This window comes from Trichosurus vulpecula, chromosome 3, assembly GCF_011100635.1.
Source record: "Trichosurus vulpecula isolate mTriVul1 chromosome 3, mTriVul1.pri, whole genome shotgun sequence".
In the NCBI taxonomy this organism is placed as follows: domain Eukaryota; kingdom Metazoa; phylum Chordata; class Mammalia; order Diprotodontia; family Phalangeridae; genus Trichosurus; species Trichosurus vulpecula.
Genome location: NC_050575.1, coordinates 205,961,463 through 205,978,314, shown reverse-complemented (window position 1 = coordinate 205,978,314; position 16,852 = coordinate 205,961,463). Strand labels below are relative to the sequence as shown.

At 44.4% G+C, this 16,852-nt stretch overlaps 1 protein-coding gene across 1 annotated transcript in view; it reads right to left on the bottom strand.

Moving 5' to 3' along the window:
* Positions 1-912: 912 nt before the first annotated feature.
* The window catches only part of FAM178B (family with sequence similarity 178 member B), a 125,821-nt gene continuing 109,881 nt past the window's right edge, over positions 913-16,852 (bottom strand). Inside the window, exons 15-17 of the mRNA XM_036752206.1 lie at positions 3,018-3,095; positions 2,019-2,171; positions 913-933 (exon numbers count right to left, since the gene is read on the bottom strand). Of these exons, the coding sequence (XP_036608101.1) occupies positions 913-933; positions 2,019-2,171; positions 3,018-3,095 (252 nt within the window). The remainder of the gene's footprint in view (positions 934-2,018; positions 2,172-3,017; positions 3,096-16,852) is intronic.

The following is a 16,852-nucleotide window of genomic DNA, read 5'->3' as shown; positions in this document are numbered from 1 at the left end:
GTTCAATGACCTCTCTACTGCACCATGCCAATAACTAGCTGTATAACTTTGGACACAACCTCTCTGGGCCTCAGTTTCCCCAACTATAAAATGAAGCTGGACTAAATGTTTTCTAAGATCTTTTCCAGTTCTAACAATCCATGAACCTACAAATCTAATGATTTCTAGATTCTTGTCATAATATTGTCATTGACCCTGGGCAAATCTCTCTCAGTCTTGGGTTCAGTTTCTCTATCTGACAGTAGAAATGACACATTCCAGAACCCTTGATCCATCAGATCATGTAGGAGATTGGCAAAGATGCTTCCTGGAGGAAAGATGCATTTGAACTCTGATTTGAGGAGAGAGAATTTAGCAGAGAAAGAATACAGCAAGGGGTGGGGGAAGTGCGGGCAGGGCAGTAGTAACTTAGAAAGGGGTTGACCAAGTTCCGGGTTCATGCCTCCAGCCTACCAACCTCTCCCCTCTTCCCCTTCCACTGAAATTCTAAGGGAGGACTTTGTAGAATAAAGAGCTTTTCTAAACCACCTGATGCTGAAATAATACTTTAAAATGCAAACAGGAACCTAATCTTGAACAGAAAGGATTAAAAACTGGGATGGATAGGAACAGGGGCCTGGGAGGGGCCCAAAGAGGTCGACAAGTGGGCAAACAGCAGAAGACTGAGTGATAATAAGCTGGGCCAAAGGAATGAGAGGCAGAGTTCCTTGATGCATTGTCAGGGATTGAAGCATAGTTATCGGCTGACGCTACAGATGCAGATGCTCACTCCATAAGGCTGGGATCGAGGTCCTCTTCTGGCCCCTGACTTCTCCCTTGCCTCCTTCATTTCCCCTAAGTCAATTCCTCTGTCAGTCCTCCTGCCTGTGCCAAAAAGCATGAGTCAGCTCCATCCCAGCTCCACGTCTCTTTTCAGGGGTTGTAGTACTGGTCCTGTAAGGAGGGTTTAAAAAAAAAAAGCACATTATGTGATCACCTTTAGCGTCAAGAAGTAGCTGACACCGATTCTTCCTAGACCATTTTGTCCAGAGATCTGCAGTCCCTGGGCCTGGGTGGGGGAAATGCCTAAGTGTAACTTTGACAGGAAGACGGCTCCTAATTCTTCCAAATCTTGCTTTCCCATCAGGGACAGTTCATTACAGGAAGACAAGGTATAAGCCATCTTCTCTTCCTTCTCCCAGCAAATACCCTCATCTCTTCCATGGGAGATTAGCTTTTCATAGTTTGTCCAGCAGAGTAAAGGACTGAGGAGGATCTCTTTCCACCTTCTTCATACAAGGTGAGATGGACCCTACCCACGTTCTCTAATATGCTCCCATGTGCCTCCTTGGTGGTGCCCTATCAGCACCAGACAACGATTAAAAAAAAGGTGGGGGCGGGGGGAGAAGGTTGGAGACAGTAAATGAAGAGAAATAGGCAAAGAGAAAAGAATGAAGAAATGGTGTGTCCCTCAGTTCTCAAGCAAGGGCTGATGGCTCTGGTAGAGATTTCCTTGTCCTTTATAGGAAGAACTCGGTGGTTTTTGCCCCTGTAAGCCAAGGAATAGAAACCTAGGAGACACTGACTGGTGAGGAGAGAATCTTCAGTAGGACATAGTAAAGGGAGAAAAAAGAAGATTTAGGAACCCTTTGTAAGAACTGGGGGTGGGTCTGAGAGGAGTTGTCCTCTCCCCTGGCACTATGAGGATGCCAGGTCCAGGCCAGAAAAAAAAAGATGGCATTTAGGGAAAAGGCTGGACAGCCAAGTTCTGTTCCTGGCATCATTTGGGTCAAAATGCCATCATTTTGTTCAGACTTTCTCCATCTCCAAGACTCAGTCTCCCTTTCTAAGAAATCAGGAAAGGAATATTCAATAACCCACACAAAAAGTGGTAAGAGTGCCAGTCATTTTTCCTGTCCACTGCCCTCACGGCTCCAGCAGCTGCAGTTCGGGTGGAGCAGGTTGTAGGCTCTGGTCAGCCCAACCCCTCCCCTGCTCCCCACCCAGGCTTAGGGCTAAGAGTTACAAAGGGCTGTTACCGGAGGCCTGCACTGGGCCAGAAGCTCCTGCCAACGGATGTACATCTGCGCTGCCAGGTCCTTGAGTCTGGTCCGATACATGGCCTGGGGGCTCTCGTGGATGTGTGTGGTGACCTGTCGTTCCAACTGCACACACAGCTGTTGCAGCTCACCCTTGGAAGAGAGAAGAAAATGAGGGAGAGGAATGGGGTGGGGAGTGGGGATATGAGAGACCCAGAAGACCCAAAGTGGATGGAGGAAGTAAGAATATGGTCAGATAGACTGAGAGAGAGAAACATCTCTGACCGAACCATCAGTCCTTTCTAATCAAGCTTTAGAAGCCTTCAGGAATGGGGCACGCCTGGCAAGGGACAGCTGTACAACAATATTATTCGTCCAGAACACAGGGGGTAAGTGGGAGGAGAAAAAGGATTAGGAATGGAATGTGGAGGTAAGTTAAGTCACAGAGCAGAGGAGCAAGAATTAGAGCTGGAAGGGAACTTGGAGGTCCCTGTGTCCAACCCTGTCCTTTTACTTGTGAAGAAACAGAGGAACAGAGTGAAATAAAAATAGCTACCATTTATATAGTGCTTTATGGCATGTTTTACATGTATCATCTCATTGGATCTTCACAAAAACCTGGGTGGTAGGTGCTAGCATTTCTGTTCTACAGATGAGGAACTGAGGCAAACAGAATTAAGTGACTTGCTCAGGGTCACACAGCAAGTAATTGTGTGAGGCTGGATTTGAACTCAGGTCTTCTTGACTACGAATCCAGCATTATCTCACCTTCACTGCCACAGGCTTTGTTCTATTCTTGTTAGGAAAACTTCATAGAATGACTCATAAGGAACAAAAGGACGCAGGTTCTCGGCAGCTGCGTCCTTGACTCAGTCACACACTTTTTGTAGTTCCCTTACACTGAGCTCCCATCTAAGGTCTAAGCTGCCCCAGCTCTACCAAACAGGTGAAGATAAGAGTTCTTGGAGCTCCCCTCCATACTCATGCCTCCCCACTCACCCACTTGTCTGTAGTGATGCTCTGGCTGCCAACGACCATGCCAGCCAGCTTCAGGAGGCTATGGCACAGATAGCAGACCTGTTGAGGAAACACCGAGTTAGAGGGGCAGATCAATGGGGACTTTGTTTCCCTCTTACAGCTTTTTCTTCAATTTCTAGGATTCTCTTTATTTTACTCTCTTTTTTTAATTCAATTTTATTTTATTTTCAGTTCTGAATTCTCTCCCTCCCACCTTATCCTCCTCTACCCATTGAGAAAGGAAAAAACAAAACAAAACCCATTACAAATATAGAGTCAAGCAAAACAAATCCCCGGATTAGTCACATCCAAATAGACACACATACACACACGTACGTGGCTGTTGTTGTTCAGTCGTTAAGTTGTGTCTGACTCTTCGTGACCCTGTGAACTTTGACTGTGCGATTTTCTTGGCAAAGATAATGGAGCAGTTTGCCATTTCCTTCCCCAGCATGTTCCCATTTTACAGATGAAGAACTGAGGCAAATAGGGCTAAGTGACTTGCCCAGAGTCAAACAGCTAGTAAGTATCTGAGGCCGGATTTAAACTCAGATCTTCCTGATTCTAGACCTGGTGCTCTATGTATGCACTGCACTTCCTAGTTGCCAGACAGATAGACAAACAGGTAGACAGACAGACAGACAGACAGACACACACACACACACACACACACACATGCTTTAATCTGTACTCTGGATGCTTGCTTTAAGGCCCAAACATTACCACAGGGTTCAGTCTCTACTGAGCTCCAAATAGCAGCTCCCAGGGTGGGAAGATTCTAATAAGACTTGGGTAAGCAATACTGGGAGCCCACTTATACCCCAGGCTTCAAGGAAACTGAAGAAGGATTGACTCAAAACACCCCCAGACCCAAATTCTACCAGTTTTTTTTTCTACACTGAGTGAATTTTTTCCTTCCCTTACTGCAAAGAAAGACTCAAATCTTTTCTTCTATAAGTAAAAATATAATGGCTCTCTAGGTCTTCTATACATACCCCATAAACCACTTCTATACTATAACTCCAAGAAAATAAAATCAGAGTTTAAAAATCCATTATAAAAGAAAATAGATTGTATTCATCTGTCTTGCCTTCTCTGACTATAAATTTCTAGAGGGCAGACAGGAACTGCTTCCAGCAAATTCTATAGGCCCTTTGTAAGCATTAGATGGTGAGGTCAATACAATCTAAACTAATAAGCATGTATGAAACACCTACTATGTGCTAGATACTGGGGATGCAAAGACAAAACAGTCCCTTCCCTCAAGGCATTATAGTCTACTGGACAAAGAGGAGCTGCTATGTAAGGTAAGAGCAGCGGAGGAAATGTTTCTAAGCTCAAATTCCACTGAAAGACCTGAGTCAATGAGCAGTACCAATGTTTTGGTATATGGACACCTCAGTTCCCATATTTATTAAATGGAGGAGTTTGCAGAATGGCTTTTAAGGTTTCCTTCAGGCGGTAGAAGGCAGCTGGGTGGCACAGCGGACAGAGCTCCAGGCCTGGAACAAGGAAGACTCGTCTTCCTGAGTTCAAATCTGGCCTGTGTGATTCTGGGCAAGTCATTTAACCTCCTTGGCCTCAGTTTCTTCATCTGTAAAACGAGCTCAGGAAGGAACTCGCAGACCCGCTCTAGTACCTTTGCCAAGACAACCCCAAGGGGAGTCACAGAGTCAGACACGACTGAACAGCAAACAACCAGCTCTAAATCCAAGGACTGTGACATATTCCTCAAACTAATTTTATTACTATTCTTACTTGCAAACCCTGGGGACTAGGTCACAGGATAGGGGGTTGTCATCACACGGTCAACTCATTTATGGGCCGTTCTCAAGACAGGCATCATGGTACATCAATAAGAGCATGGGTTTTGATATCAAAGGACTTGGGTTTGAATCTTGCCCCTGCAACGTAGTCACGTGTCTTTGGGGAAGACACAACCTCTGTGGGCCTCAGTGTCCTCCTCCATAAAATGGGAAGTTAAATTAAACAGTATCTGATTTTTTTTTTAAGGGGGGAAGGCAGGGAAATTGGGATGAAGTGACTTGCCCAAGGTCACACAGCTAGTGTGGCAAGTGTCTGAGATCGGATTTGAACTCAGATCCTCCTGATTCCAGGGCCCGTGCTCTGCTCACTGCTCACCTAGCTGCCCTGCCTCAATGATATCTAAGGTCCCTTCCAGTTCTAAATCTATAATTCTCTAGAGGATCCAGCCATGGGCCCTGGAACTGATAGAGGGGAACCATCTTTGGCTTCAGACTTCCACTGATGTTTAAACTCCAGTCCAAAGCACTAACCCTCCTGGACAGAAATCTAAGCCTGCTTGGTTCTCTGGGTTCAGAGACTTGCCACATCCAGTCCCTAATCTTCTTTCCACCTTCTCTGATTGCCTCATTCTGGCATCCACTCCTCTTTCTCTCTTTTCCTCCATTGTTTCCATACAATCATGAAGAGAATCTGCTTTCTAGAATTTACAAGGAAAATGAGACTCCACAAATTCAGAAATAATATGCCTGGGTAAGGTCATTAGAAGTATGAATTAAAAAAAAAAACAACACACCCAGTCCCAGACTAGCTGGTTCTTGAATTGGCTAAGTTGTTCAATGCGGCCACAGTTTTCCCAAGGCTTAACTTGCCCCTTGATGCTCTCCAGCTCTGAAGGCCCAGGACTATTCTGGATTTTGTACACCTGGGCAATATGGATTAAACTCATTCGTTAATTTTGTAATCCCAGGCTCACTTTCAGCCGGTCAGGATTGTGCACAAGGTGTCAGGGTGTTCTGCCCACATTCCTACCTAATCAAGCAACCAACTTTCCTTCTCTTTAACCAAAGTAAAAATTTAAAAACACTGTAAAATATAATGGTCCCATAACCTCAAAAATCAAAATAACTCAACCTAGTGGATGACTTACTTCCAAAGTTCAGAAACATCCATGCTCTTATGTATTTCAAGTATATGGAAGGAGATAGAGGGCCATGAAAGACAAATGAAGCACCAGTGTGCTCTTCCCTAGGTCTGTTTCCTTCACTTTCCTTCACTCCAGCACTTCCAGCTGCCCGAAGGTATCAGAAATAAGAAATTACCAAAGCAAATAATCCTAAATTTGATGGGTAGGAGAGAAATTGACTCAGTCCATCAGGAGAGCCAGGATGGCAGCTATAGCTTGGTGATGATCACACTGGAACAGAACTGTCAATACAGTATGCTCTCAAAGTCTCCTTTCTACCTAGCACCTACCCAATCACCTTATTCATGCAGAGCCTGAAGAGACTTCAGAGGCCATCTTGCTTGGCTGATGCTTGGCCCATGCATGCATCCTCAACTAGTGAAGTTCCAGTGATGGAGACCTCAATACCCTTAAAAACAGTTCATTCCATTTTTAGATAGCTCTATTTTATTTTGGGGTTTCTGGAGGCAATCAGGTTTAAATGACTTTCCCAGGGTCATACAGCTAGTAAGTGTCTGAAGCTGGATTTGAACTCAGGTCCTCCTGACTCCAAGACCAGTGCTCTCTCCACTGCACCACCTAGCGGCCCGTAACTGTGTTAAAATGTGTTTCTTTATATTGACCAGAAACCTGCCTCTCCGTAGCTCCCACCAAGCAAAACAAACCTAAACTCTCTTCCCCAGCACATCATTTTAGCTAGTTGAAAACTGCTCTCTTGTCCCCCCAAAGCCACCGAGTTCCATCAACATATGGAATTCCAATTCATATACAGCCTGGTTTCGAGCTTCTCCCCTTCCTGTAAGCTGTAGATGTCCTGGCTAAAATGTAATGCCCAGAATTGAACAGTTCTCCAGATGTCATTTGAGTATGATAGACTACAACAGGACCAGGACCTTCTTCACCCTCAGTACTGAACTTCCTATTAATACAGCTGAAGATCACATTGGTTTTTTGGCTGCCACATTACAACTTTTTCACATGAATATCTAGACACTCACATCTCCCCCATTCTATATGTGTGCAGTTTATTTTTGCAAGTGCAAGACTTTACATTTGTCCCTATTAAATTTAACCCTCATCACATTACTTTTTCTAGAGAAGTGGGTGAATCTGTCTCTGAAAGAGATAAAGCCCTAGTCAGATGGGTTAAAAGCCCAAGCTCATTGTTATAGAACAGCACAGAACCCTAACCTCCAAAGACAGACTCATTATTTTGCAGCAGAACCTGTGGACTTGGTTTTAAAAATATATTTATTTTGATAACTGAATTTCAACATAATTGGTTTCCTTCAGAATACTAATACATTTAATGCCATTCTGACAAGAGATCCATAGACTTCACTAGGTTGATGACACAGAGAAAGTTAAGAAACCCTATGTGACAGAAACACTATATTAGTCTAGCATTTTCCCATCCCCCACCCCCATGAAAAGCAAGTTAAGCTTCCTTTTTTTTTTTTTAGAGGAATTAAGACTTTCCTCAAGATGTGCTTGGCTTAGGGAGTTAAAGGCTCAGACTGCTGATGTCGCTTCATCATGGGAGACCAAAGCAGCCATGAGGAGCTCCACGGGCCATCTGACACCTGGCTTGATGGATCATGATAGGTAACTCCAGCAAGGGAGACTCACTCCTCTGAGCCAACTCAAGGCATCCTCAGTGTCTATCCTTGTTGAATGTCTTTCTTCTGCTATGGCTAAATAAATCTCTTTTTGTTAACTACAGTATGACCTACAAGTGTCTGATTTTGACTGGCCTGAGCCAGGTCTAACCCAGAACAAGCTCTTCTCCTGCTTGAAGCTCACCTGTTTCTTCTTTTTGGAGATCTCTTCTGATCACTCCGTGGAAGAGCTTGAGAAAGGAAGACAGACTAGTTGATTGCACACTACCACCTTATCCTATTCTCACCAGTCTCTTCCTAATGCCTCTCATCTATTTGTATACCACAAACACCTAGAAGTGCCTAAATCCACTGTCCTGGCTGGTCTGGTTGGGGCAGAGACTGCAGGTAGGACTAGAGACTGCTGCCAGTCCAACTGAGCTCTCTCTCTCCCCTCCAGAAGATGCTGCCCCAGGAGTTTTTATTCTTGGAATGGGGGAATCTTTTGTTTTATGATTCCCCTATCTCCCAGCTATAACTGGCAGACTGCTGCTGCCTGCAGACTGCATGTCACAGCAAAATCACTTGCACACAGTAGGTGTTTGGCAAATGTCTGTTGAATTGAATTCAGTTGTCTGTGTCTAGCTCCTAGGCCCTGGCACATTATCATCGGAGCCAGGCCTCATTATTCAAAAAAAAAAAGGACCTAGCTTTCCAAATGTACCTTGCTCTGAAATATTTCTTTATTTCCTGTGGCTGAAGGCTATAAGGGATAAAATGGAGGAGTCTGCTCTGCTCTTGTTCTTTTGTTCCTCCCTCTAATTTATCAGCAAGCATCCTGCCCCTCCCCCTCTTCAGAAAACAACCTCTGTGCCTGTTTTGGGATTGTCCCCCACTGGGAGGTCAGAAGGCCAGGGCCAGGGCTGGGGGCAGATCTTGGGTGTTTCCAACTCCACAGTTGTCTTTCTGAGGTGAGGTGGGCAGTCACATTCTGATCCTCTCTGTTCATCAGGAAAGTTGATGCTACTGAGTTAGTTCTTGACTGGTATCCAGCCGTTTCACCAAACATAAATGAACATCTGACATTTCAGAAAGAACAGCAATCCTCTTATCCAAGGGCCTCCCAGTACCCACGCCTCTGGATGTTAAACCATGGAAGGCCCACTAACATCTAGTCATATATTATTCAGTAAGTAATTGACTAGTATTTATTAAAGGCCCACTATATTTAAAACAATAAGTTAGGTACTGGGGAAGAAGCAACATTAGATAGTCTCTGTAGTGTGCTGCCTCTAGATTCAGGAGGCCTTGAATTCAAATCCAGCCTCAGACACTTACTAGCTGTGTGACCCTGTATGACCAGCAGGTCACTTAACCTTTATTGCTTCAAAAAATAAAAAGATACAGTCTCTGTTCTAAGAGAGATCAACAATTTAGTAAGGGAAATGAGACATATTCACCAAAAACTATAATACAAAATAGAATAAAACTACAGAAAACATCATGTGTAGACCCCATGACTCTATCTCTCCATCACTACCTGAGCCCTATCCCAAAATGAGAAGCATAAATCAGTTTGCATACTTCTTCTTGGAAAGTGAATTCTTTATCAGTTCTTATGTTGCTACCATAGGCAAGGTATTATACCTGTTAGGTGCCAGGGGAGACAAAACATATAGTCCTGCCCCCAGGAAACTTACCTTAGAAAACAAATTTCTAACCCTATATTTTCACGAAGGAGTATTCCTTTCCTTTTAGGAATTTGAGAGTTCGATCCCATCAGCCAGCATGGGAAAGAGAAGAGTAAATTCTAAATATTGGGTAGAGAGAAAAGCAGAGTGCTGTCACAGCGAGAGAGATTTAGAATCAGAAGAACTGAATTCAAATCCTGATCTAGTATGACATTGGGCAGGTCATGTCAGTTTTCTGGGCCTTGTCCGTAAAATGAAGGGGCTGGACCGGGTTCCTCCCCATTCTAAATCGATGATCAGAGACATACATGTTTGGTAGTGTGTGTTTGTGAGTGATGAGTAAGTGGCAGTAATGTTGTCGTAACAGAGACACTTCTGCAGCATTTTTAAGGTTCATAAAGTACTTTACATATATTATCATCTCATTAGATTCTCACACCAGGGCAAACCGCATTAGGATTAATACTCCCATTTACAGAGGAGAAAACTGGTGTTTAGAGAACTGACTCGCCGTAGGTCACGTGTTTAGCCAGCGGAGGACCTAAGACTTGAACCCTGGTCTTCTGATTAAAAATCAAGGGCTTTTTCTACTTTATCAGGTTGAGCATTCAGAGGAGGAAGACAGTGCTTTCAGCTAGAATGCTCATGGGAAGACTTTAAAGAAACGGTCTTAAAGAGTGGGTTGACTTGTAATAACTTGTAATAATAATCAATAGTAGACATTTGTTAATCGTTACCTTGGGCGACTAAGTAGCACAGCAGATTAACTTTGACTCTAGAGTGAGGAAGACCTGAGTTCAAATCTGACCTCATATACTTCCTAGCTGTGTGACCCTGGGCAAGTCACTTCACCCTGTTTGCCTCAGTTTCCTCATCTGTCAAATGAGCTGGAGAAGGAAATGTCAAAACCACTCCAGTATCTTTGCCAAGAAAACCCCAAATAGAGTCACAAAGGGTCTGACCCGACTAATCAAGAAAACACGACTTCATCTGATGCTCAAAACAGGCCTATGAGGTTGATACTATAGATATTCTTATCTCCCTTTTACAGGTTAGGAAACCAAGGCTCAGAAAGTTTAACTAGCTCATGACCACAAAGAACCATGCCCTTGGAAGGATTTGCAATCTCATTCCTATGTTATATTCACATAATCATATCGGGAAGGAAAAGCCCAACATGGTTTTTAGACCGGCTTGAGGAAGGAGTGGGAGGAAATCATTAGCAAATGCCCTATTCATGCTTTCCTGTGTGCTGCTATTCTCTGGAAAAAATCTACGAGCTGACCAGGAAGGAGTTTGCAGAGGCTTGGAGCTACTTTGCAGGCTCCAAAGGTTTTTCCTTGTCATTAGAGGCCCTGACTGGGGAAAGGCCCCTTAGGCTGCCTGGCTCCAAGCAATGTGGTTATTGGTTCAGGGGGAGCCCAGGGACTAAGGCAAAACAGAATTGATTAGAACTTAAAACTAAACTCACTTATAACTTAAAATCAAGACTGTCAAGACTGAGGCCTTCCCCCCCCCATGCCCCTCCCCCCCCAACTTTGGTGATATGCTGAGATTCAAGCAAGTAAACAGAGCCCTCCGCATAGATAGACAAAATCTGCTTCCCGGGATTAGCATTACCATTTATATAGAGTCTGGATAAAGAACTTGCAAGCCACTAAGGGGATTTGGAACATTAGTTCGCCCTCTGAAAATATTCAGGGCTTTTGGGGTACAAAAAGCAGGCTTCCAAGGATCAGGAGAAACATCATGGAGGGGTGTGTATGTGCATGGGGTGGGGGAGGGGAGGTAGGAAGGGGGGAAAGGGAGGGTCCCTTAAGACAAGGAGTAAACAACCAGGTGCAAGTCCTATTTCCTGCTGCAGGCCTGCGGTGACCGTCTGGTGAACTCCAGCAAGCCTGTTCCTGTCCCACCTTCTCCAGGAAGCCTTTCCCAATCCCCTTAATTCTAAAGCTTTCTCTCTGTTGATTATTTCCTATTTATCCTGCATATAGCTTGCTTTGTTTGCGTGTTGTCTCCGCTATGAGACTGTAAGCTACTTGAGGGCAAGGACTGGCCCCTGTAGGGTACTTCATAAACGTTTACTGATTGAATGATTGACATAGAAGCTCTGTGTTTCTCAGCAGCAGGAAAGGGAGTCCAATCTGTGGGACACAACACCCATACCTTGATAGAATACCTTCCCTACTGGTGTTATCTAACCACAAGACCCCCAAAGTGATGTAGGGAGAAGATAGGGATAAGATGTCGCTGCAGACTGCTTGGATATGCCACCATTCTGTGCACCTTCCTAGTTCCATGTCAGAGAAGTACCACAGGGGAGAAATAAGAGTGGAGTCCCCAGTTTTCACTCTGGAGAGACTTTGGAAAAGGAATCTCCTTCTACTTCAGTTCCCTCTCTTGCTGCAAATTAATGAGATCACGAGCTGAGGCAGCTCAGCTCCACTCACGAAATGTAACTGTTCCAACATCTAAGATTAGAAGATGTAACTAAAGCCTGCAAATCCCAAGGAGAAGACAAGGTAAAGGAAGAACCTCACTGAGCACCTGGGTGAGTCCGGGAATCTGGATGAAAGGAACAGGACATGTCTAAACCCAATACTGACAAGACTATAACATTCCCCATGTCAGGAATCTTATCTTGTATTCCTTTGTGAGTTTCAAACCCTCCCTGCTGCCCCCATAAAAAAATTTAAAAGTCCCTAGTACAGTGGTTTATTCGCAGTGGAAGATTAAAAAAAACAAAACAAAACCCACTGAGATCTAGTCAATTCCATCTAGGAGAATGTATTCTCTGCTTGGGTGTACGGGTAGGGGTTGAGATAGGGGAAGGAGGGAGAGAGTAATTCATGTGCCAGATGGGAAAAGTGGATGGACAGATACTTCCCAAGATGCTTTTCCATTTGCAAAATTTCCCTCCAGATGATGCCAAGGGGACAGGCAAGCTTGCCACGGCGCTCAAATCAGGAATAAAAAGAAGAGAGAAAGTAATTTTTTATATGAAAATCACTTTAAGTGAATCTAACCAAAATGATGATAGTTTCCATAGCAGGAGCATTTTTTTTCCCTGACCCTGTGAAAGACAAGTATTCAATCTTAACATAATCCTATTTAAAAACAAAAACAAAAACACCAAAAACTCAGTTTTACTACCAGGTCCTCTCTGCTAGCTAGCACAAGGCTGTTAAATCTTGCTTGTGGCCAGAAGGGCACAGGGATTGCTGCTCTCTCCATCTTGGGGCTGGGTGGATCTATTCCAACAAAGCTCTAGGACAGCTGCTTAACTAGTGGGAGAGTGGGACTTGGCTACAAGGGAAACCCTAGCTCACAGGCTGTCATGGAAGATGCTACTCAACAGTGCTGTATTTTTTCCAGCAGAGCTGCCTTAGCCACTGGCTGAGTCAGCGCCTGGTCCGAGGACAGCTCACAGGGCTCCCACCAGCTGGCCCCCGCCACCCTAGGGAAAGAGAAGGAATAGAGACAATGATTAAGGAGTAGTAAGGCTTGATTTTTCTTCCCAGTAGGAAAGAAGAAGGACTAAATTTGGACTCAGAGGACTGAGACTGGAGTCCCAGTTCTGGTACCACCTAAGTGACCCAAGTTATTCAACCTTGCTGAGCCTACTCCCTCTTCCGTAAAATGGGGATGATAATACTCATACTATCAGCCTCACGGGGTTGTTGTGAGGAAAGTAATCTGGAAGCCTGAATTGCTATTTAAAGGCACTATTATTAGGAGGAGGAGTATTGTGCTAAGAGAGGTCTGCCTACATGGAAATGGACTGTTGGAGGTCTTCAAGAAAAGGCTGAAGAATCAATGTGTTGTAGGGAATTGCTGTTAAAGTACAAGTTAGACTAGATGCCCTCTGAGGTTGCTCTGACTCTGGGTTACTATTAGCAATAAAGTAAAGAACAGATGGACAAAGCTTGGAGGAACCAGCTGTGGGAGCCAGGAATGTCCTGGTGGGGGCGGGGGGGGGGGGCGGTGTGTGGCAAGGAACATAGTGGGATGCTAACTGCTGAGATGACTGGTTTTTGTTTTGTTAAGGCAATTGGGGTTAGGTGACTTGCCCAAGGTCACATAGCTAGTAAGTGTCTTAGACAGGATTTGAACTCTGGTCCTCCTGATTCTCGAGGTCCTGTGCTCTATCCACTGAACCACCTAGATGCTCCCCCCACCACCACCAAGATGAATTTATACTAGAGGACAGAGGGTACATACCAGAGGTGTGCTGGAGCCAATTTATGCTGGCCCTTGAGAACCAATTATTAAATTTTCAGTGGGTGAGCAGTTATACCTTGGAAACACTACAAACCAGTGTTTGATTTATGGCTTTGTTGATTGTCTAGACTTAAGAAAGTGATGGAGAAAATATTAATAATTCAGATTAAACTTAAAATGTGTGCCATACAGCACACTCCTGATACAGACTGTCCCTGCCCTGTTATCTGAGGCAAGCAGGACCCAACATGATCTCCATTGTTTTTGATTATGCTCCCGCAGAGGGACTCTAGGTAAGTAACTGCATAATGGGATGAATGCTATGACATGAAGTACTCCTCAACATAAAGGCTCGATTTTCTGCTTTTTGCTTAGAACTGCAAGACCTGGAGGTCAAGCCTAGCGCAGCCTCTGCTCAGCTTCATCTGGGAGAAGAGAGTTCAGTTTTCAGGACCCAGCAGAGAGATGGAGTATACTTATGAGGGATTGAGTATTTTCAACAGGTCTGGAACACTTAAGAGGGGACCCAAAGCTGCACATTGTCTGTAAGACGAATCAGGGCTCCCACACTGGCTGTGACCTACTATTAGATTAGACTTCCTTGGGCCATTCCAAACCAGAATCTCTAGGTCTGGACTGAAACTAGACAGGCTTCTTTCGGTAATATTCAATGATCATTTGCACTCAGCCTGTAGCCTAGAATTGGCAGAAGAAGGGCTCACATGCCATCTTGAGGAAGAAGAGGGAGAGGCCTGGGCATCCTCTACCCAGGGGCCATGCAGAAGTATCCTTTTCTGCCTTTAGGCCCTAAGGGCAAGACCTATGTACAGTATCACACACTGGGCAAATAACAACAACAGTAATTAATAATGAGTAATCTTAGAGGCCAGGCAGCATAAAGGCTACAAGCCAAAGGCTGAGCCTAAAAGTAGAGAAGGAAGCTGGCCCGGCAGGTCCTTCCAGGAAGGAAGAACAAGGGGTGGTACTTTCTTAGGGTAAATCCCCATCTTTATTCTGCCACTCACTATCACCTGGATTGCTCCCTCTATTTTTTTCCTCCCTCCTGTCTTTGATTCCTTATTCCTTCTTGTCATCATTCTAATGAACAAATTATACTGTACGTTCCCAACTCATTCAGTCCTAGGCCTGAAAGATTATTTTCATAAATGAGATTCTTCTTCTCCTCTACCTTTCAGCACCAGGAGGAGCTGAAGAAATACATAGAAGACTCTAAGGCACTGTTTCCAGAGGGAAGGATTAAACCTGAGAACACCTATATAACTGTATTCCAGTATAATTGCTTTCTTTTATAGTCATATGTATTTTATTTTATACATGTAAAAACAGTATTCTGAGAAGAAGTCTACAGATTTCACCAGACTGCCACTGCACAAAGGGAAAGTCCATGACATACACGCAAAAAAAGGTTAAGAAGTCCCATATGCAAGTTACTTAACCCCAATTGCCTTGCCTTCCCCCCTCCAAAAAAAAAAAGAAGTCCCATCAGAGGAGATTTGACTTTGAAAATGACTAATTCAGAACTGTTATCAGTTACAAATCCCAGATCCTGGTGGGGGAGGGGAGTAAAGTGAGAGTAACCCAGGGCCACCAGGAAATGAGGCAGGATGACACACTATTCCTTCCTATCCAAATGTATGAGGACCCAGGGGTGGGGAGAGTAGGAAGGGGGGGAGCTGTAAATGGGAATGCCCTGGGGAAAGATTTGAAAAAGGGATGGGACAAGCTGAGGGAGCTATGGGTATAGTTACACCAGCCCCGAACTGCAGCACAATCCCAGAAGCCAAAGTGGTTTATTCAAGGAGATAGAAGAGGGTAGATATTTTGATTTTAAGGATGAGGCCACTCTAGGGTGATGGGAAACAGCCTGGCAGCATCTGGCCTGGAACACAGCTTCCTGAACATCTGCTGGGAATGTCCGCTTAAAGGCAGCAACACCCTGTGGCCTTTCTTCTGCTGGCTAGGGACCATGACTGTCACTGCTCCAGTTGGACAATGAGACATGGCTGTCTCATCTGACACTGGTGGGAGCCCTTGACTGTAGGTGCTCACACCCTTAACCAAGCCAGACCCCTTACATGTGTAGGTTTAATACAACACATCAGCTGGGTCAACACAAAGAAAACCATGGGAATCTATGCTTCTGAGTTCTATCCAGGTTTTATTAATGGACTCTGGACTTGACACCGAGCAAGGCACTTTCTCCTGCTAGGACTCGACTTCATTTTCTTAAACACAAAGCTTACTTCCTACCCTCTCAGAAAGGAGGAAAGAAACTGAAACATGTGCAAAGAATCTGGAGTCAGCAGGCCTAGGTTCAAATCCTAGCTCTGCATGACCTTGGGAAAGTCACCTAAAAGTCTTGGTTTCTCATTTGTAAAATGTTGGAGTTGGGCTAGATGATCTCTAAAATTCCTTCCAGGTCTGAAGAGGTGGTTCTGTGAACCTAAATTGCTGAAATCTCTAACTAAAAGGGAGTTGGAACGAGAACTGGCCTGCCAAGATCTAATACTGCTCTACTTCTGCTCCTTGCTCATCTGCTTCAGAAGGCCATCCTGGGCTGTCAGAGCTTGTCTTCTTGGGAGATGGAGATAGAGGGTACACAACACAGTGATTAAATGCTTGCCACAAAGCTCCCACCCAGGCCACCCTTCCTCTCTCCCTTCCTGCTCTGAGTTGGGGGTGTGGGGACAGGGACTAGCTGGCTCTTCCTGCTCCTCTGGCTGAATCTGGAGACCCTGACCCCTAGGGAGGCTGAACAGGAAAACCCTGCTCCACTAGCTGCCAAGCTGAAGACTGGATTCTATGTGTGTCTAAGAATAAAATGTACGTGTGTATGTGTGCGTAAGAGTGGATGAGGTCTGTGTGCAAATGTGCTAGTGTGCTCATGTAGATCTCTTCCATTACTCTCCCTCCAAAATATCCCTCACATCTGTCCCTCCTTTTCTATTCCCATTGGAACCGCCCTAGTATAGGTCCTCATTAGCACTTGCCTGAACTATTTTAATGGAGAAGGCAGTGTAAAGAATGATGAAGGCAGAAGATGTGGGCTCCAGGCTGACTCCAATATTTGCTGGCTGTGTGACTCAGGGTAAATCACTTAATCTCTCTGAGCCTCAGTTTAAATCATTTAAATAATTCGTTTGTAGAATAGTGATAATTATATTCATATTACCTATTTCACACAGCTGTTGTAAACATCTTGTAAACATTAAAGTGCTATATAAATGTGAAGAATGTAAAGTAAAAGAAGTAAAAGAAATGCAAGGGGTCAAGACTTATAGATTATGTAGAAGCCTCATTTCTAGATCATAAATACTTTCTTTTAAAAGGTTTGGC